Source organism: Salvelinus sp. IW2-2015, linkage group LG36, assembly GCF_002910315.2.
Source record: "Salvelinus sp. IW2-2015 linkage group LG36, ASM291031v2, whole genome shotgun sequence".
In the NCBI taxonomy this organism is placed as follows: Eukaryota; Metazoa; Chordata; class Actinopteri; order Salmoniformes; family Salmonidae; genus Salvelinus; species Salvelinus sp. IW2-2015.
Window position 1 is genome coordinate 36,101,180 of NC_036875.1, and position 23,521 is coordinate 36,124,700.

The 23,521-nt window shown below is 40.9% G+C and overlaps 1 protein-coding gene across 1 annotated transcript in view; it reads right to left on the bottom strand.

Annotated features, from left to right (window-relative positions):
- The window catches only part of LOC111959410 (parathyroid hormone 2 receptor-like), a 99,269-nt gene that overhangs the window by 55,452 nt on the left and 20,296 nt on the right, over positions 1-23,521 (bottom strand). The window contains exons 6-7 of the mRNA XM_070437675.1: positions 14,981-15,164; positions 8,882-9,035 (exon numbers count right to left, since the gene is read on the bottom strand). Of these exons, the coding sequence (XP_070293776.1) occupies positions 8,882-9,035; positions 14,981-15,164 (338 nt within the window). The remainder of the gene's footprint in view (positions 1-8,881; positions 9,036-14,980; positions 15,165-23,521) is intronic.

The following is a 23,521-nucleotide window of genomic DNA, read 5'->3' on the forward strand; positions in this document are numbered from 1 at the left end:
GATCCGTGTGCTTTCTTTATTAAAACCTCTTGACGCTAGGGGTCAGAATTTTTTTTTTCTTAAAATATCGTTCCCAAGGTAAACAGACATTTTCTCTGGCCCAGATGGTAGAATATGCATATAATTTACAGATGAGGATAGAAACACTCCAAAGTTTCAAAACTGTCAAAATATTGTCTGTGAGTATAACAAAACGTATTGTGCAGACGAAAACCTGAGAAAATATAACCGGAAGTGATATTTTCTTTTTTTTTAACTGTTTCCTGGACCGACTTTCTTCCATTTAAAGGGGTATCAACCAGATTCCTTTTCCAATGGCTTCCTCAGGCTGTGACCAGGCTTTAGACATAGTTCCAGGCTTTTATTTTGAAAAATGAACGAGATTTTTCAAAACTAGTCAGGTGTCCTCCGAATAGTTCCTGCGCGCGTGAGAGGAGCTCTCCATTTTCCGTTTGTCTCTTAAAGAATAGGTTATGGTCCGGTTGAAATATTATCGATTATGTTTGTAAAAACAACCTGAGGATTGATTATAAAAAACATTTGACATGTTTCTACGACCATTACGGATACTTTTTGGAATTTGTTGAACGGAACACGGCTTTGGTTTTCTCAACATAATGCGCAACCTAAATAGCGTTTTTTTGTGATAAAAGTCATATTTATCGATCAAAAAGAACATTTGTTGTGTAACTGGGAGTCTCGTGAGTGCAAACATCCGAAGATTATCTAAGGTAAGCGATTAATTTTATTGCTTTTCTGACTTTCGTGACCATGCTAATTTGGGGCTAGCTGTTGTAGCATTGAAAGCTACATTCACAAAAGCTTGGATTTCTTTCGCTGTAATATATTTTCAAAATCTGACACGATAGGTGGATAACAACAAGCTAAGGTGTGTTTTGGTATATTCCACTTGTGATTGCATGATTCTAACTATTTTTTGTAATATTTTTGCATTTGGCGCCCTGCAATTCTAGCGGTTGTTTAGGAAAGTGATCCGTTAAAGGGATCCGTAGAAGTTAAAAGAACATGCATTAATGCCCGTGATATCGGGCAGCAGCAGAAATCTCAGGACTCATGGACATGGGAGGAGATTCTGGACGGAAAGGGACCCTGGGCACAGGTGGGGAATATCGCCGCCCAAGGCAGAGCTGGAGGCAGCGAAAGCTGAGTGGCGTAATCCTTACTTTCATGATCCTAGAAACCACTTAACTGTATGACCAAAAAAGAGACATTATAGGACACTTCAATGCTGTTCTTAACCCCTTTAGTCAGGTGACATGATCGAAACTCAAGGCATGCCACTGTCCCCGCAGGGCGACAAATCTACAGTCACCGTACAACAAAGCACTGTGCCCCGCAGGGCGACAAATCTACCATCACCAAAAAAAAAGCACTGTCCCCGCAGGGAGACACATCTACCATCACTGCACATAATGCATTGTGTCTGCAGGTAGACACATCTACCACACCGATAAACAAAGCACTGTGTCCGCAGGTAGAACACATCTACCATCACGGACAACAATAAACTGTGTCCGCAGGTAGACACATCTACAGTCACCGAAACAAAGCACTGTCCCGCAGGGCGACAAATCTACCATCACCAAACAACAAAGCACTGTCCCGCAGGGAGACACATCTACCATCACTGCACAATAATGCATTGTGTCTGCAGGTAGACACATCTACCATCACCGTACAACAAAGCACTGTCCCCGCAAGGAGACACATCTACCATCACCGTACAACAAAGCACTGTGTCCGCAGGTAGACACATCTACCATCACCGGACAACAATAAACTGTGTCCGCAGGTAGAAACAATCTACCATCACCAAACAAACAAAGAACTGTGTCCGCAGGTAGTCAAATCTACCATCACCAAACAACAAAGCACTGTGTCCGCAGGTAGACACATCTACCATCACCGTACAACAATAAACGTGTCCGCAGGTAGACACATCTACCATCAACCTACAACAATAACTGTGTCAGAGGTAGTCAAATCTACCATCACCGTACAACAAAGCACTGTGTTCGCAGGTAGACACATCTACCATCAACCTACAACAATAAACTGTGTCAGCAGGTAGTCAAATCTACCATCACCAAACAACAAAGCACTGTGTTCGCAGGTAGACACATCTACCATCAACCTACAACAATAAACTGTGTCAGCAGGTAGTCAAATCTACATCACCAAAACACAAAGCACTGTGTCCGCAGGTAGACACATCTACCATCACCGTACAACAATAAACTGTGTCCGCAGGTAGACACATCTACCATCAACCTACAACAATAAACTTGTCAGCAGGTAGACAAATCTACCATCACCAAACAACAAAGCACTGTGTCCGCAGGCGACAAATCTACCATCACCAAACAACAAAGCACTGTGTCCGCATGTAGACACATCTACCATCAACCTACAACAATAAACTGTGTCAGCAGGTAGACAAATCTACCATCACCAAACAACAAAGCACTGTGTCCGCAGGGCGACAAATCTACCATCACCAAACAACAAAGCACTGTGTCCGCAGGTAGACACATCTACCATCAACCTACAACAATAAACTGTGTCAGCAGGTAGACAAATCTACCATCACCAAACAACAAAGCACTGTGTCCGCAGGTAGACACATCTACCATCACCGTAGACAATAAACTGTGTCCGCAGGTAGACAACATCTACCATCACCGTACAACAATAAACTGTGTCCGCAGGTAACACATCTACCATCAACCTACCACAATAAACTGTGTCCGCAGGTAGACACATCTACCATCACCGTACAACAAAGCACTGTCCCCGCAGGTAGACACATCTACCATCACCGTACAACAATAAACTGTGTCCGCAGGTAGACAAATCTACCATCACCGGACAACAAAGCAAGCTGAGCACAAGCATACATACACTGTACTCATGCCCTGCTTCATAACATAACTCCTCTTTTCAATAACACGCTGAATATGATTTCGTAGAGCATATTTCCTCCCACTCTTTAAAGTCAGTAGTCCGGCGCCAGGGAGAATTGATTGTTGATCTGAAATCTCTGCTATTATAGTAGTCTCTTCTCACCAGCAGCTGTATTAGAGTAGTCTCTGCTCACAGCCACTGTATTAGAGTAGTCTCTTCTCACAGCCACTGTATTAGAGTAGTCTCTTCTCACAGCCACTGTATTAGAGTAGTCTCTGCTCACAGCCCACTGTATTAGAGTAGTCTCTTCTCACAGCAGCTTGTATTAGAGTAGTCTCTGTCTCACAGCCACTACGGAATGAACTATACAAAAACAACAAAACAAACGTGAAGCTATATAATCATAGTGCTGACACAAGCAACTAAACATAGACTTAGATAATCACCCCCGAAATACTCAAGGAATATGGCTGCCTAAATATGGTTCCCAATCAGAGACAACGATAAACAGCTGCCTCTAATTGAGAACCAATCTAGGCAACCATAGACATACAAAACCCCTAGACTGGTTACAACCCCATAAACATACAAAAACCCTAGACAGGACAAAAACATATAATCACCCATGTCACACCCTGACCTAACCAAAATAATAAAGAAAACAAAGAGTCAGAGCGTGACAGCCTTGATGACAGCTTTGCACACTCTTGGCATTCTCTCAACCAGCTTCACCTGGAATGCCATTCCAACAGTCTTGAAGGAGTTCCCACATATTCTGAGCACTTGTTGGCTGATTTTCCTTCACTCTGTGGTCCAACTCATCCCAAACCATCTCAATTTGGTTGCGGTTGGGGGATTGTGGAGGCCAGGTCATCTGATGCGGCACTCCATCACTCTCCTTCTTGGTAACTTAGCCCTTACACTGCCTGGTGGTGTGTTGGGTCATTGTCATGTTGAAAAACAAATGATAGTCCCACTAAGCCCAAACCAGATGGGATGGTGTATTGCTGCGGAATGCTGTGGTAGCCATGCTGGTTAAGTGTGCCTTGAATTCTAAATAAATGACAGACAGTCTCACCAGCAAAGCACCCCCACACCATAACACTTCCTCCTCCATGCTTTACGGTGGGAAATAAACATGTGGATATCTTCCATTCACCCTCACAAAGACACGGCAGTTGGAACCAAAAATCTCATATTTGGACTCCAGACCAAAGGACAAATTTCTACCGGTCTAATGTCCATTGCTCATGTTTCTTGGCCAAAGCAAGTCTCTTCTTATTATTGATGTCCTTTAGTAGTTGTATCTTTGCAGCAAATCGACCATGAAACCCTGAATCACACAGTCTCCTCTAAACAGTTGATGTTAAGATGTGTCTGCTACTTGAACTCTGTGAAGCATTGATTTGGGCTGGTAACTTTAATGAACTTATCCTCTGCAGCAGAGGTAACTCTGGGTCTTCTTTTCTTGTGGTGGTCCTCATGAAAGCCAATTTAATCATAGTGCTTGAGGGTTTTTGCGACTGCATTTGAAGAAACTTCCAAAGTTATTTACATTTTCCATATTGACTGACCTTCATGTCTTATAGCAATGATGGACTGTCATTTCTCTTTGCTTATTTGAACTGTTCTTTTCATATTATGGACTTGGTCTTTTACCAAATAGGGTTATCTTCTGTATACCACCCCTACCTTGTCACAACACAACTGATTAGCTCAAACTCATTAAGAGGAAAGAAATTCCACAAATTAACTTTTAGGAAGGCACACCTTTTAATTGAAATGCATTCCAGGTGACAACCTCATGCAGCTGGTTGAGAGAATGTCAAGAGTGTGCAAAGCTGTCATCAAGACAAAGGATGGCTACTTTGAAGAATCTCAAATATAAAATATATTTTGAATTGGTTAACACTTTTTTGGCTACTACATGATTCCATGTGTTATTTCATAGTTTTGATGTCTTCACTATTATTCTACAACGTAGAAAATAGTTAAAATAAAGAAAAACCCTTGAATGAGTAGGTGTTGTAAAACCTTCGACCGGTAGTGTACTTCTGTCAGGTAAGCCTACTTTGCAGTTAAAATTTAATTGATAAGGTTTGGGGTAAAGTATTTATTTCAAACCACAAGAAGGTTATCATATCAAATGGCTACACAAAGAGTGATAGACAAACGCGCGGACCACACAGACAGACAGGGGAAATATTGCTGGAAATTAATTGGTTTTGGCTTTTTTGGTTTTGGCTTCTTAAGCCAATAGTGGCTAACCAGGGGTGGGATTATGTCAATGTTGTGTTGATTACATAGTAGCTGGGAGCTTGCTGTGTCTGATACTTGTGAGATTTGTTAATGACAGTTTGTGGTGGAACACGTGAAAATTGCATGAACTTTCAGAATTGTTTGGAGGCTACTCACATGTGAGCTGCGAGCTACTGGTAGCTTACGATTGACCTGTTAGAGACCCCTGGTCTAAAGCCTGCTGTCGTTGATAAATTGTTTGTGCTGGACAGAGCAGGGGTGTTTCTCAAAATGCATACTACCGTGCTCCGAGGGTCGGAGTATAAGTCCAAATCAAAATATGCGAAACGGAGCATGGAGGGCACTTCTCGAATAAGTACTCCATTTGTACGTGTTTTGAAGCATGTATCGATGTAAGCTTCAAAGGAAAGTATGCAAAGAAATGACACAACCACTTTAAAAAATTATGCAAATTTTCTTGAAATTAATGGCGGCCATTATTTGAGCTGAAGCGTGAGAAAATACACCCCGCCCTTTGAATTGAAATGTTGCCTATTGTTACAGATACACGTATTCTGTGTGTATTTCTTTTCTCTCCTTCTCCCCTACTCACAGGTGACAATCATCATTCCCCAATCAGTCATCAATCAGTCGCTAATCAGAAGACACCTGCTCCTTTTCTCCTACCCAATCACAGACCCTTTCCCTTGGGTTAAAAACACTGTCAGTTGTTTTCTCTGGAGCTCGATCTCTGTGTGTAGCAATCTCTCTGTAAATGCCATATGTCTGTAGATCTCTTGTGCGGTTTAGGATACATGTCACTTTGTCCCCACCTGTGAGTATTGTGTTTGTTATGGTGTTTGAGTGTTTGTTTGATATTGGGAAAAGGGGGTAACCAGACAGGTCGCCCATGGGCATACACTACCGGTAGGTAAACTTTGTTAAATACACTAGTTAGAACTGGGCGGACCACCCACTGTATTTTTGGTTAGTTAGTTTAGCTGTTGTTGAAATAGGCTAGTCTAGCTTAGGGGTGTTTTTGGATGCTTATTATTTCATTCCTTGGGTCCAACTCAGCCCCTTTTCCTGCTCCCCCCCTTACTGTGGGTTTTCAAATAAACCCTGAGTGTTTGACGGTAATTTAGTTGTCTGTGGTTATTTCATTCTCACTCTTACTTTTTCCACTATAATTTGCGTGAGTTATGTTATGGGTCCCATTACCATCCCCCCCCTAGACTGTCGGGCCAAAGGGATTCGTAACACCTATTCACATCTAATATGTTGCCTRACTACAATATTTTATCTTGATACGTTAACAAATACTTGTGTTAATTTTGGCATGGTTACCTGCCTACAGTTTCCACTGTAGGTCGCACGCCAATAGTAAGTCAATAGAGGTAACTGGCTAGCTACTACGGTTAGCTAGCCAGACAGCCACGAATAWTTGTTAGCTAGCTACCAAYGAAGAATTGAAATCTACATTGGATTTAGGTCATTTTTGACTTATCWTCTTATGGCTGCAGTCACGTTAACGGGATCGATATGACAACAGCCAGTCGAAGTGCAGGGCACCAAATTCAAAAAAAAGAAATCTCATAATTAAAATTCCTCAGACGTTCATGTGTCTTATCATTTTAAAGGTAATCTTGTTGTTAATCCCACAAGTGTCCGATTTCAAATAGGCTTTTCAGCGAAAGCACTACAAACGATTGTTAGGTCACCACAATAACCACAGCCATTTTTTCCAGCTAAAGATAGCTTTCACAAAAACCAGAATAGAGATAAGATTAATCACTAACCTTCGATTATTTTCATCCGATGACACTCATAGGACTTCATGTTACACAATACATGCATGTTTTGTTTAAGTTCATATTTATATAAAATAATCTGAGTTTACATTGAGGCGTTAGATTCACTAGTTCCAAAAACATCAAGTGACTTTGCATAGCCACATCGTTTCAACATAAACATACAAGTAATACACAGAATTATAGATATATACCTCTCCTTAATGCAACCGCTGTGTCAGATTTCAAAAAAACTTTACGGAAATATAAACCATGCAATAATCTAAGACGGAGCTCATGATTAGCCACCATGTTGGACTCAACAGAAACCAGAAAATACATGATAAATGTTTCCTTACCTTTGATGAATTCATCAGAATGCAGTCCTAGGAATCCCAGGTCCACAATAAATGCCTGATTTGTTCGTTCATGTCTGTTATTTATGTCAAATTAGCTACTTTCGAATTGTTTACCAAATACCCTAACCAAAGTCTCAAAGCGCGACGACTATAACGTGACAATGTCCAAACGTTCCGTTAGTCAGAAACATGTCAAACGATGTACTGAATCAATCATTAGAATGTTAACATACATCTTGAATAACGTTCCAACCGGAGAATTAAATCAACTTCAATTGAGAGAAGGAACGGAGCTGCCTCTCACGTGAACGCGCGTGTTGAATGCATGGTCACCTCATGGCAGTGATTACTCATTCCTGTCTCCTTCGAATCCCCTTCAAATTAGTCATCAGACTAAGTTCTATTGACTGACATCTAGTGGAAGCCGTAGGAAGTGAAAACCCATCCATATCTCTCTTTATATTCAATAAGAGCTTGTTTGAAAATATGGTACCCCCAGAAAAAATCCAAACAGGAAGTGGAACTTCTCATGTTTTTGCCTGCCATATGAGTTCTGTTAATCTCACAGACTTAATTCAAACAGTTTTAGAAACTTGAGTGTTTTATATCCAATACTAATAACAATATGCATATATTAACGACTGAGGAGCTGGCCGTTTACAATGGGCACCTTTCATCCAAGCTACTCAATACTGCCCCTTCAGCCATAAGAAGTTATACTATCTGGTTAGCTACATTATTACCATTCACAAATAGCTAGCAAATAATTATGGAGTGTTTTGACTCTGTCAACATTGTCCTGGCTAGAAAAGGAAAGGTTCAGTAACTGGCTGGCTAGCTAGCCATGAAGAATTGTTAGCTAGCTACCTAAGTAGAATTGACATCTACTGTACCTTGCATAACATTAGTTTTAGGTAATGTTTGCCTGTTTAACTAGCTAGCTAGAGTATAAGGATTCACATATATCTAGCTGATAATTAAGAAGTAAAACGTTTGCTTTTTGTCTCTATTGTTGCCATTGTCCTGACTGGAAGAAGGTTCAGTAAATGGGGAGATGCAGCGTGAGTTAATACAGTAGGGGGAGTGGGAGGTAATACAGTAGGGGGAGTGGGAGGTAATACAGTAGGGGAAGTGCGAGTGCTTCTCAAATGTAATGTTTTATACGTTCTCCACACTCGCGTCCTCACAAGAACGCCCTCGGAGAATGCTCTTGGAGCATGAGAGTGTGGAGCCCGGTAGCATGCATATTGAGAAACACCCCAGGTATCAGTGCATTATCATTGTGTACTGGCTGCTAGCACAGCAAACATGGATGAAAATCTAATTTAGATAACAAACATGTACTTTGGTCACCTTTATAAATATTGATAGCATTATTACCAAAGCTCTTGATGAAATAAACAACGATTTGGACACTAAATTCGTTTTTTTAGAATGCACACCAATCCAATCCCTTAAAGGCTGCGGCCCTATGATGACATCATCACACACAGGTCTTTGTAACCAAATAGTTTTAATCTCAATGAAAATAATCTGTAGTGAAATGGAAATCTCGACACACACACTCACCCCATCCGATGAGGGTGAAGCCCCACAGGTACTTGGTGTCTGAGAGGAAGGCCATGAAGATGAGACTGTGGAGGTACAGGCCCTCTACCAGGATCCAGTAGTAATTAGTGGCCAGGAAGTAGATGAACAGCAACACTGTCACCTTACACCCAATCTGGAGAGAGAGAGAGAGTGAGAGAGAGAGAAGGGGGAGGGGAGAGAAATCAAAAACAAGCAAGAAAAAATATTGATTAGTAAGAAAATGACAATATGGAACCTCGTTAAAGCTTTGGAATTGCCCCAGGGTTTCACTGTCTTTCACAATCACCCCCCCCCAAATGATTTATTCTCACAGCAGGTATTTAATCAAAGTCTCTGTTCAAATTCTCGTCTTTCTAAAGAGGTAAGTGGTTCTGGTTCCAGGGAGGCCCATGCTATCTCAGATGTTGAGAGACAAGCGGAAGGGAGATAGCAGATGCTTTTCATAACTGACGACAAATAATTATGGGGACGCAACACTCCCATTTCCAGCCTAAGGTCTGTTACGTGCCAAAGGAAGCTTGAGTTGAAATGGAAATAACAGCATCCAAGAAACACTGTAAACGCATCCATCACAGCTTGAGACAACAACTTTACAATGTGATATTTCTCTAAATGGCCTCCCTGCTAATCCACATTTAGTCATGCCAAGCCATTAGAAAAGAAAGAGCCACATTATTAGTGCTCATTATTGCCAAGCTTTGACTGAGTTTCGTTCTACACTACTGGCTTTGGGGGGGATCTGATTTGTAATTAACTGTCCAGAATTTGAACTGCAGGCTACTCCCCTTTAATAATGAACTCTGGATCCCTTTGTGATGCTGAACCAAGRTCCTTGTTTACCAACTTTACACTGTGACACTGTGTAAAGTTTACACTTTACACAGTGTATCTTCAAACTGAGAGAAAAAAAAAACTGCTGTGTAAACTTGCGATGACTGAGGTTGATAACCTTATTGGCTATTTACAACACAACAGAGAGCATTGATGTGATGCGAACCTTAGGTCTTAGTGATACTTTTAACTCTCATATTAAAAGGAGCTGCTTTGACCAATTAGATGGTATTATCCATTTGCATTAGGAGACTCATGAAACAATKTACCTTCTGTACACGTTCACACATCAGCATGGGTGTGTATTCGATGTGGTTGAGTAGATCAAATGTGCCAGGGGATTCACAGAAGCCTTGACAAGCACTAGTCATATTGATCTTAACTCCATGCTGTAAGATACACTCGGGGGGGGGGTTTAATCAGCCTATTAGCTAAACTTGAGGTGATCAACACTACAGCAGCTCAAAGAACAGGAGGCTCCATACTGTGTTCAGAAATAAATAATTATGTCACCTACATGTAGAACAGTTGAAAGCTATGTCACCTACATGTAGAACAGTTGAAAGCTATGTCACCTACATGTAGAACAGTTTGAAGCCTATGTCACCTACATGTAGAACAGTTGAAAAGAGTCATCCTTACATGTAGAAACAGTTGAAAGCTATGTCACCTACATGTTAGAACAGTTGAAAGCTATGTCACCTACATGTAGAACAGTTGAAAGCTACTGACCTTAGCTAACCTTTTACACAGCTATTATGCATATGATGTTGAAGAGTAAATGAATGATATAGAAAAAAAAATAGAAGAATATGTATATACACACCCACTTACAAATATATACATACACACATACATACATATTAACTATATTTATACAGTACCAATCAAAGGTTTGCACACACCTACTCATTCAAGGGTTTTTCTTCTTTATACTATTTTCTACATTGTAGAATAATAGTGAAGACATCAAAACTATGAAAACACATGGAATCATGTAGTACAAAAAAGTGTTAAACAAAATATATTTTATATTTGAGATTCTTCAAAGTAGCCACCCTTTGCCTTGATATAGTAAAAATAAAGAAAAACCTTTGAATGAGAGGTGTGTCCAAACTAATGACTGGTACTATATATATATATATATAATATATATTATTTTTAAAGTTATAAATATATATATATATATAGTGGTGCAGTTGTCCACAAGGTGACACAGCGCCTTTGGGGAAAACCCTGCCTCCACTCACACAATAGAACCCAGTGGTGGGTCCTTAAGTCCTTATTAAGTAAAAAATACTTTGATGTACTACATAAGTCGTTTTTTGGGGTATCTGTACTTTACTTTACCATTTATATTTTTGACAACTTTTAATTTTACTTCACTACATTCCTAAAGAAAATAATTTACTTTTTATGCCATACATTTTCCTTGACACCCAAAAGTACTCGTTACATTTTGATTGGTTAGCGGGACATAAAAATGGTCCAATTCACACACTTATCAAGAGAACATCCCTGGTCATCCCTACTGCCWCTGATCTGGCAGACTCACTAAACACACATGCTTCGTTTGTAAATTATGTCTGAGGGATGGAGTGTGCCCCTGTCTRTCCATAAATAAAATTAAAATAAAAAAATCTGGTTTGCTTAATATAAGGAATTTAAAATGATGTATAGTTTTTTACTTTTACTCAAGTAGTATTTTATTTTACTGACTTTCACTTGAGTCATTTTCTATTAAGGCATCTTTACTTTTACTCAAGTATGACAATTGGGTACTTTTGCCACCACTGGATCACTCAGTCACCATCTCCCTCTCTTTCTGTGACTGACTCTCTTACTCCCTTTCTCTTGCTTCTTTTCTCTGTTCCCTCTGTATCTGCTGACAGTGCTACTAGAGACCATGTTATAATATCCCGAAACCCTGACTTTGAAGCTCTGGCACCTCTTTCATCACCACATTCAGCTATGGGGAATGAGGAATTTTCCCCATCGTACTGAAGATCAGTTCGAAGGACATCCTCAGGTTACTCACAACAGTGAAACGCAAGATTACACTTTGTGTGTCCCACTGTTATACCGAATACTTATGTAAATTATATTTCCCTTTATTTTTGTATAAATTAGCAAAAAATTCTAAAAACCTATTTTTGCTTTGTCATTATGGGGTACTGTGTGTAGATTGATGAGAGAAAAAAAACAATTTAATCCATTTTAGAATATGGCTGTAACGTAACAACATTTGGAAAAAGTCAAGGCGTCTGAATACTTTTCGAATGCACTATACTGCAGTATACTGTATAATATGTTCCAATAATAGTATGTTCCATTTAGTTTGTGTCCACATAGTCATCCATYCACCTTTGAAAGAACCCTAAAGCTACAGTATGTTTAAAGCTTTGTCAACTCTCTCCTCACCAATCAGGTGAACATAGCACATGGCATCTGAATGAGAAAATATATATATATTTTTGCAGCCCATCCAGGAGCCTTGAAGTGGAAAACAGGGTATGAAGAGGAGGAAGAGAAGAAGGATCAGGATGAAGAGAAAAGGGAGGAGGAAGAACACTCACATTTGGTGAGCTGTAACTAATTGGCTAGATTTAGCTGATTCTGATCATCAGGTCAGTCAGTATGCTTTGACGAACTTCCTACTTTGAAGTCTCACAGGCATAAGCCCACTCACAATTCAGCCAGAGATTAAATCACACAGCTAATTCACTGAAAACATAATCTTATCTCAAGAGGGCTGCAGCATTGCACATTAAATCACTCATAAAACAAAAAGCATACAAGTATTTWAAAAAAAGATGCACATCCAATTGGCACTAGTTTTTTGGGGCAAGCGTTGAGCAAAAGCACTGCGCCCTGAACCATAAAGTTTCAGCTGGTGTCTCGCACCTGAGAGACCAACGACTGTGTACATACGTCTTGTTCTGTGGCAGCTCTCAGTAAACATGTAACAGACAGCCTTAAGGCTTATGTGTCATCTATATGAGTCAGAAGCATTTATTCTAGTGCCAAAATTTACTACAAAGTGTAAATAGGATAATTTTGGTCCTAAAGTCAGTATCGTCCAAAATAAAGATTTGCAAGACGTAAGGAATCTAGGATATGTAACAGTTTTCCTTGGGTTGGATTTATTTMAATCCTGCCCACATGCCCACAGCTGTCAGCCCCCAAGTAATCATACCTTCAGAGCGCAGCTGCATGAAACCTGAACGTAATGCCCGTAGCTGCAGAATGCAGACTGACTGTGGTACATTTGATTTGACTTTGGATATTCCTTTGGGGCTAGTTYGGGACCATCAGTAAATTAAGTAAATTCATTGACACAATATAGGACAATATTTTCACATTTTAAAATTTTAAGAACTTTCCAATAAATCTCAAACCAACTATAAATTGTAGAAATCTATATACAAATACTGAAAGCAGCAAAAAGAGAATTAAAAGATATACAACATGAAAATGTTTTCAAATTTACACTGTGTCATTTGCTGACGGTCCCTAACTAACCCCACTGATCCATAGCCAAGCCAACTTTGCCATGGTAGTACTGTACACAGGCCGGCTGAAGCTACAGTAATTGGCGAATGAAGTTTGCTAGCTTGCTAGCAAACCTAAGCTACTTCCAGACCTAGTTAGACTGTTTCAAATGAACTAGAAAGGTGAGTGACTAACTGTATACCATTTTGGCAGAGTGAATGTACACCCACATCAAAGCACACGTCCAAGACCAAAATCTCAGTTTCAGTGGCATTTCCTAATGAGGAGGATTGAAACCGAGGATCAGTTTAGCCCCTCTTTAAAGCAAAACAGAAAACAAAATACAGTACAGTAAGAAGCACAAACCATTCTAAATGTTCCTGAGGAACAACTACATAAAAAGGGAAGAGGTTAAAGGGATGGTTCGAGGTTTTGGCAGTGAAGCCCTTTATCTACTTCCCCAGAGTCAGAGGAACTTTTTTTATGTCTCTGGGTCCAGTATGAAGGAACTTAGTTTTGTGAGCCAACGCTAACTAGCGTTAGCACAATGACTGGTAGGAACAGCTAGGAACAGCTAGCATAAAAATGGTATCCACGAATGGTATCCATCTGACTCTAGTAGATAAAAGGCTTAGTTATCAAAATCTTGAACTATCCCTTTAAAGTAAAACATTCCAGTCTGCATAGCTTTGAACTATTTGAACCAGCTTTCCCTGATAAAAAAAATACATTTTCTGTGTGATGCCTGTGAAGCCTATTTCCGCTGGCTAGCAGGCTATAGTGCTAATCTAGTGCTCCCAGTGGTCTATCCTCCCTCACATGTTCAGTGTGTGTATCTCTGACTATTCAGTCATTACAGAGCAGAGGAGGTTGCAGTAAGGGAACAGTCAGACTTACAGAGCTTTTTCAGAGCTGGACGCGGCTCTAGTTATAGAGTTGAAATTTAGCTTGATATTGAATGGAAACCACAGGCATGTTAGTGGAGACTATAGCCTCGGGATACTGAGCTCAGCCAGTCTAATGAGCTTTTCCAGTGCATCAGCATGCATGGCTTTGGCTGCGTTTAGACAGGCAGCCCAATTATCATATTTTTTCACTAATTGATCTTTTGAACAATCAGATCAGCTCTGAAAATGTTCTGATGTGAAAGGTTCTGCTGCGATTGGTCAAAAGACCAATTAGTGGGGAAAAAATACGGGAGGGTTTGGCCATCATTGTAAAAAAAAAAAATTGTTCTTAACTGATTTGCCTACTTAAATAAAGGTAAAAAGGGATCCGAGCGTGGATAATTGTGTCCACCATGATGCAAAAGGACGCTTGTCATAAAGGCGCCTGGCAACAAGAAGATTGAAACCAGTACTACTCCCGTCACATGGGAAGAAAGTGTCAAAACGTGCAAACAGAACCCCAAAAATGAGAGGGCATCCTCAGCCTCTCCCAAGAGCTTCCATGAGTCATGGAAGTCTAATCTGTATTTTTCAAGGGCACATCACTGGGGTGCTGGACCGAAGAAAATGTGTAGAAATGAAGTAGGACCCGCACACAGTTGCATTCACTAGCCTAATTAAAGGTGTCTAATGGAGCAATTGTGTGTGCAGGTCACTGTTTTATTTATTCATGGAAGAGCAGGGATTATTGGGATTCTTAGGGAGAAGGAGTGAAGGAGGGCAGGAGTGAAGGAGTAGCGGCACAGAGAAGTGGAGGAGAGCAAGAGTGGGAGGTGCAGGCAGGAGGTGCAGCGCTACTACTACTTACATACTGAGAGTTATCCAGCGGTGCCATGGCCACAGTCTTGACGTTATCCATGAGCACGGCATCAAACTCCTGCAGGCCGGCGCTGGTGTGCACCACCTGGTCCTTGACGAAGATGCTGACAGCTCGGAGCATGAAGGAGACAAACAGGTGGATGTGGATGTAGTTCCTGGTACAGTGGAGACGCCTGACAGGAAACAGAGGACCAGGAAAKGTTAACATCTCTAATAGCTGAGACACACTGAAAATATAAACTTATATAAGCAGCGTGTGGCCGCGTTGTGTTAGCAACCACCTGCTGTGTGAGCACTAACACACCCAGCAGGTGGCCGATATTCTGATCAGAGGCCCGCTTGTTTTAACCCATAAGATTCTGTTATAACCATGTTATGACCCCTCTACAGTCTAAGCCCTGTCTAGGCTGGGGGAAGGGGAGGGGTGGTCTGCTAAACTATATGGAATTGTTTTAAGAAGGTCATACCAAGGATCATTTTGCTATTTGATCTTGAATTGTAAAACTCATTGAAGTATAAAAAAAAACCACATTGAATAACAGATTCACTACATGGAACAGATAGCCCCGCAAAAAGTTTGTTCTGAAGTGTCTGTCCTATGTCTGAAAGATAATCAAATCAAATTAAATCTAATTTTATTGATCACATATACATATTTAGCAGATGTTATTGCGGGTGTAGCGAAATGCTTGTGTTCCTAGCTCTAACAGTGCAGTAGTATCTAAAAATGATTCACAACAATACACACAAATCTAAAAGTAAAATAATGGAATTTAAAAAATATATATAGTTATTAGATCGAGCAATGTTGGAGTGACTAAAATACACTAGAATAGAATACAGTATATACATACATATGAGATTAAAGTGACTAGTGTTCCATTATTAAAATGGCCAGTGATTCCAAGTCTATGTATATAAGGCAGCAGCCTCCAAGTTGCAGGGTTGCGTAACCGGGTGGAAGCCGGCTAGTGATGGCTATTTAACAGTCCGATGATCTTAAGATAGAAGCTGATTTTCAGTCTCTCAGTCCCAGCTTTGATGCACCTGTACTGGCCTTGTCTTCTGGATGATAGCGGGGTGAACAGGCCGTGGCTCGGGTTGTTGACTTCCTTGTCACATCTGCTCCTGCTACGCCCTCTGGTGTTCATCAGGTGTCTTCTTGACCTGCAGTTACTCCCCCTGTACATCTCTCTCCCTCTCCCTCTCTGTGTGATTGTGTGGTTGGAGACAGGTGTGCTGGAGTCAGAGCAGATCCCTACCAGCTGCAACTCGTTCCATAATCAAGACCTCTACAAATACTCAGTCATGGCACTTCCACTCTCCCAGATCGTAATCTCTGCTCAGTCAGTTCTTATTTTAGCCATTTATGATTGTTCAAGATCCTGTGCCTGTTTCCCTGCCTGACACCTTTTRTCCTCTCATTGCAGTTACCGCTCTGTCTCTGGCTCCTGTCTCCTGTTCCACATCTCAACACCCAACCCCCTTACTCTGGATTGTCTCACCACCACTACCTTGGATTCCCCTCAGGACCTGTTTACCCTGTTCTACTCAGCTAACTCCAACCTCAGTCTCCACATCTGGCTTTTCTGCAACTCATCTGAGCTTCCCGGGATCTGCACTCCATATCTCTCTGTGTAACAATAAATATTTTGGTTCATTCATCCCTGTTTCCTCATCAGAGTCTGCTCTTGGGTTCCCCTGTGTCGCTCCGCTTAACAGTCCTTGATTATCTTTTTGGCCTTCCTGTGACATCGGGTGCTGTAGGTGTCCTGGAGGGCAGGTAGTTTGCCCTCTCTATTCCTCATTGTCCTTGTCGGTTATTGTTCCCATGTCCGTTGGTCGTGTGAGTACCTATCCGTTGTTTCAGCTTCTGTGCTGTGTGTTTTGTATATTGTGTATTACGGGTCTCGTCCCCCACTTTGTCTCTGTACTGATGTTTTGCCTGTTTGATTGCCTTACGGAGGGAATAACTAGACTGTTTGTAGTCATATTCCCAGTCCCCTTGCCATGGTTAAATGCGGTGGTTCGCGCTTTCAGTTTTGCGCGAATGCTGCCATTTACCCACGGTTTCTGGTTTGGGTAGGTTTTAATAGTCACAGTGGGTACAACATCTCCTATACACTTCCTGATGAACTCAGTCACCGTATCCATGTATTCGTTGTTGTTCTTCTGAGGATACCTGGAACATATCCAGTCCGCATGATCAAAACAATCTCAAAGCATGGATTCCGATAGGTCAGACCAGCGTTGAATAGACCTTAGTACGGGTTCCTTCCTGTTTGAGTTTCTGCCTATAGGAAAGGAGGAGCAAAATGGAGTCGCGATCAGATTTGCCGAATGGAGGGCGGGGGAGGGCCTTGTAGGCATTTAAAAAAAGTTGAGTAGCAGTGGTCCAATGTTTTACCAACTCGAGTACTACTGTACGGTCAGTGTTGGTAGAACTTCGGTAGCATATTCCTCAAATTTGCTTTGTTAAAATCCCCAACTACAATAAAGGATATGTTTTTTTCCAGTTTGCATAAATTCCAGTGTAGTTCTTTGAGGGCCATCGTGGAATCGGCTTGACGGGGATTATACACGGCTGTGACTATAACCAAAGATATTTATCTTGGGAGGTAATATGGTCGGTATTTTAGGTCGGGTGAACAAAAGGACTTGAATTTCTGTATGTTATCATAATCACACCATGAGTGGTTAATCATCAAACATACACCCCCACCTTTCTTCTTCCCGGAGAGTTCTTTATCCCTGTCTGTGCAATGTACTGAGAACCCAGATGGCTGAATAGACGGGGACAATATATCCCATTAGAGCCATGTTTCCGTGAAACAGAGTACGTTACAATCTCTGATTGTAAATTTATTTGAAATACATTTGATTTGATGTTTATGATTGTTTATGATACATTTGATTTGATGTTTATGATTGTTCAGGGTGAGGAAGGAGATCCTCACCCTGAACTCATCTACTTTATTATCCAGAGACTGAACATTAGAAAGTAATACACTCGGAAGCGGTGTCGGACTAGAAGTCCACTCCAAATACCKCTTCTCCGCCGGCGGTGTTTTGGAGCAGCCTCTGGAATAAGTTAAATTGTCCTGGGGGGTACGAACACAGGATCCAATTCGGGAAAGTCATAATCCTGGTCGTAATGCTGGTGAGTTACCACCGCTCAGATAWCCAAAGGTTCTTTCCGGCTGTATGTAGTAATACGAAAAGATTTCTGGGCTAATAATGCAAGAAATAACACACCAAAAAACWAAATACTGCAAAGATGCTTAGGAGCTAAAAGCAGAGCTGCCATATCTGTTGGCGCCATCTTATCAGAAGAAGATCAGGAGAAAAAAAATTGGGGACATGTATTTAACCCCTTATTTTTCCCACTAAACAGTCTTCATGTATACTTCCATTCACTTATTCAGCTGCTACCGGGGGAACTTCAGACGAATCCTGTGAGGCCTGTGGGCGTCTTAGAGAGTCTCACCTTTCCACAGAGGCGTCATATTAGTGTGTAGCCCAAACGGTTCAGACGCTACAGACAGAAATTGGCAGATCGGCTGTACTGACTACAGACAAGTCCCAAGAAGCTTGTGGGAGTCATAGAGCAAAACGGAGAACACTGTCGTGTTCGCGAGAGTCTAATCTTTCCATTGAGGGGTTTTAATAGTTTCAGACGTTACAAACGATTTTGTGAATAGACTGATTTTCAGGATGACTCATGAACTGACAAACACCGCTTTAGCTTTGTCACCATTCACTGCATATGCGGAAGTGCAACATAGGGTGATGCGGTGGATTGAGAAGCATCCAATGCAAAAGRTATCTCTAGCTTAAACTGACGTTTTTTTTTATGGGGATTTTTTAAATGATGTTAACAGAATTTCCACGGGTGAGCGGACATCGTTTAGCAGTTTGTCTCATTTCTTAAGGCCGAGATTTTAAACCATCGTCTCGGCTGTTAGATATGAACGGGGCATAATGGTCTTCCACACAACTGTGTAAGACCAAATCGCTTACTTTTTGCCCAGGGCAATCACATTTCCTATTGTCCACAATGTCCTGCAGTTTTGCTGAACACTCCAATTTGCAATAAGTAACCAATCAAAAACACCCATAACATGCTGACCACACCGCTCGTGTCATGTGCGCGAGCATTGCAAAACAAATATACACATACATGTTATTCAATCATTGCACCCACACTGCTCGTGCGCGTCAAGGCGCTAAAATAGAACTTGGTTCTATTTGTGACTGTCACGTCTACTCCTGCTCTTCCCCTCCGGCATACAACGTCACCAGAGTACTAACCACCGGTCCTGGGATTCGTCATTATGCACACCTGTTAATCATTAGGATTCACACCTGGACTTCATTACCTTCATCATCTCCTCCCCTTTATACATCACTCTCCCATGTTCACTCACCAGTTGATATTGTTCTTGTGTATCGGCGTTCTGCCTTATGTTAGGGTCATGTTCTTGGTTTCGTTGTTTTAAAACGTTTCACCTGCACCTGCTTCTGACTCTCTCCATCATTACAGTGACGCTCAACGCACTGCAAGTCCTGCCTCTCCCATCTCCTCATTGGTTTTTAGGAGCAGGTACCCACGTGCCATCTCCTCATTGGTTTTTAGGAGCACATACCCAAGTGGGTGATTGAAAGAGGAACTGAGGTCCACACTCCAGTTGGTTGTGGTAATGCACCTTAAAATTGGTTGCCAACCGCCATATAAAGTCCAAAGAAGAAGCTAGAAGGAGGAGAGATTACTAGAAACTAACTCGGTTTAACGTTACCCTTTTATCTGTGGATTAATTTTCGGAGTAGAGGACCTTGTGCATTTCAGGTAAAATAACAACCCAATGTTTATATCCCAATAAAAATTTGCTAGCAACAGCAAGCTAGCTAGCTATTGCCATAAATGTCTAATATTTTTCGACCTGTCCCCAAATTAATATAGTTGGTTCAGAGTTTGCTTGGACATTTCAACCTGTGTGTCCTGATCGCATCTGGTGTGGGGGGGACAAAATCAATATGCGCACGATGACGCACGCACGCACGCATGCGGTTCGGTCAGCATGTTAGTGTCCTTCTTTGAGGATTGACTCTAGGACAGGCTGCTCTCATAGACTCTAACYGTCTCCAGAAGTCTCACACAATTTAGCTGGATATTAGACCAAATTGGTTACGCTTTGCCCAAGGGAATCAAATTTCCTTAATTACAAAATGTGTTGGTGAAAATCTAATTATCTATTAAAAAACAACTGCTAAGTGCTTGTTATTTGAGCTTGGAGGACTATTAGGCTAGATGAGGAGAACATTACAGATTTACTCTGAAGTTGTCAAGATACTCTTTCCAAGCCACCCACTCACAATGATTCTGGGGACTGTAGAGTCAATCYCTGAGTGTTCTCTGTTCAAAAGCTCCATTAATACATTAACTGGAGAAAGAGTCTATTCATTCCTCTGAAACGRCTCTTAATAAAGAGACGTCTCCCACGCTGTGTGCTCCCTCTCTCTAGTGTACTCAGGGCTAAAGCACTGGCCTTACACATCAGACAAAGATAATAGGCTAATGACAAGGCCACAAACATTTTAAGACATCCCTAGCCGAGGTATAACAAAAAACCATGTTGCTAAAATGTGGAATACAAGTAGTCAATTGTCTGCCCAACATACACAAACAAATAGCATTAGGATATTGTCATGCAACTTGAAAATATAGACCTGTAAACCCACAGATACAAAAGGCGGAAATATAAACTATGAATATTTATGATGAATGTAAACTTCACTTTTTGGTAGCTGTCCAATAGACAACTTTTAAGTCAAATGTATTTTTATGCAGTGCTGTATGGTCCCGCCTGACAAAAATGCATACAGTGCCACGGTTTTTGATGTTGTGGCTAAAGTAATTGGCTTTAACAAGTGGGCTCAGACGTTGAAATTACATTTTTAGGTGTCCAAGGTTCTTTAAAGGATGTTGTATCTTTAGTCCCTAGTCTTGCAATTAAGTCAGGGTGGCATCACAAATGATCTTTCTATTTTGCCACAAATCCAATATGGCGTACAAAATCCAATATGGCTGCAATAACATTTGATGGATGTTAAATAAAATTGTTTTAAAAAAGGTTGTTAAATCAGCTGTAAATTTGAATTTTGTAAATAAATGAAAGGAATTTTTTCCAGAATTGTGTACAACATTCATGCATGTAAAGACTGTTCTTGTGAATCAATTGGATTCTGAATCAAATATGGMTCTAATGATTACACTAAAACACCTTCGCCTGCATATGCTGTAAGTAGCACATGTTCATTTTGTATTGTGTTATTCTGTCTTTAAAATGGCTTCATAAATCCCTTGGTATACCTAGGACTCTGAATCTTAGCGATGGCGGTAGTGCTMTATGTTCAGGAGTGTCAGATGTTTTTTTTACACAGTTTGCAAACTGATATGTGACACAATAATGTCAAAATAACATGCAAAACAGGGATGTTACATACAACTTAGCCAAATACATTTATTTTAAGAATGTGAAATGTTAGAATAATAGTAGAAAGAATTATTTATTTCAGCCTTTATTTTTTTCATCAACATTCCAGTGGGTCATAAGTTTTACTACACCCAATTAGTATTTGGTAGCATTGCCTTTAGATTGTTTAACTTGGGTCAAACATTTCTGGTAGCCTTCCACAAGCTTTCCACAATAAGTTGGGTGAATTTTAGCCCATTCCTCCTGACAGAGCTGGTGTAACTGAGTCAGGTTTGTAGGCCTCCTTGCTCGCACACGCTTTATCAGTTCTGCCCAACCATTTTCTATACGATTGAGGTCAGGGCTTTGTGATGGCCACTCCAATAGCTTGACTTTGTTGTCCTGAAGCCATTTTGCCACAACTTTGGAAGTATGCTTGGTGTCATTGTCCATTTGGAAGACCAATTTGCGACCAAGCTTTAACTTCCCGACTGTGTCTTGAGATGTTCTTCAATATATCCACATAATTTTCCTCCTCATGATATCATCTATTTTGTGAAGTGCACCAGTCCCTCCTGCAGAAAAGCAACCTCACAACATGCTGCCACCCCGTGCTTCACGGTTGGGATGGTGTTCTTCGGCTTGCAAGCCTCCCCTTTTTCCTCCAAACATAACAATGGTCATTATGGCCAAACAGTTCTATTTTTGTTTCATCAGACAGAGGACATTTCTCCAAAAGTATGATCTTTGTCCCATGTGCAGTTGTAAACCGTAGTCTGGCTTTTTTTATGGCGGTTTTGGAGCAGTGGCTTCTTCCTTGCTGAGCGGACTTTCAGGTTATGTCGATATAGGACTCGTTTTACTGTGGATATAGATACTTTGTACCTGTTTCCTCCAGCATCTTCAAAGGTTCTTTGCTGTTGTTCTGGGATTGATTTGCACTTCTCGCACCAAAGTATGTTCATCTCTAGGAGACAGAACGTGTCTCCTTCCTGAGCGGCATGATGGCTGTGTGGTCCCATGGTGTTTATACTTGCGTACTATTGTTTGTACAGATGAACATGGTACCTTCAGGCGTTTGAAAATTGCTCCCAAGGATGAACCAGACTTGTCTTGGCTGATTTTTTTTTATTTTCCCATGATGTCAAGCAAAGAGGCACTGAGTTTGAAGGTAGGCCTTGAAATACTTCACAGGTAAACCTCCATTGATTCAAATGATGTCAATTAGCCTATCAGAAGCTTCTAAAGCCATGACATCATTTTCTGGAATTTTCCAAGTGTTTAAAGGCACAGTCAACTTAGTGATGTAAACTTCTCACCTACTGGAATTGTGTGCAGTGAATTACAAGTGAAATTGTCTGTAACAAATTGTTGAAAAATGACTTGTGTCATGACAAAGTAGATGTCCTAACCGACTTGCCAAACTACAGTTTGTTAAGTGGAGTGGTTGAAAAACGAGTTTTAATGACTCCAACCTAAGTGTATGTAAACTTCCGACTTCAACTGTATACTGAGATCATGTGACAGATCATGTGACACTTAGATTGCACACAGGTGGACTTTATTTAACTAATTATGTGACTTCTGAAGGTAATTGGTTGCACCAGATCTTATTTAGGGGCTTCATAGCAAAGGGGGTGAATACATATGAACGCACCACTTTTCCGTTTTTATTTTTTTTTATTACATTTTTAAACAAGTTTTATTTCACTTACCAATTTTAACTATTTTGTGTATGTCTTTACATGAAATCCAAATAAAATAAATTTTAAATGACAGGTTGTAATGGAAAAACGCCAAGGGGGGTGAATACTTTGCAAGGCATTGTACTTGGGAGTCTACTGAGGAACCGGTAAGATGTGCAGCGTCGTGGCGATTTGTCCGCAGGGCTAATGACTCTTCCTGGCCTTCGAGGTCGAGGGGTCTAACCGCTGCGGGGAGGATGATTGTCCACTCTGCTCCGTCATCTAAAATGGCGTACATACTCAGGGACTTCTGACCACTCCTTAGCATGAGTGACATGCTCGTTSGTTCTGATTGGAGTGGGTAAGGTAGAC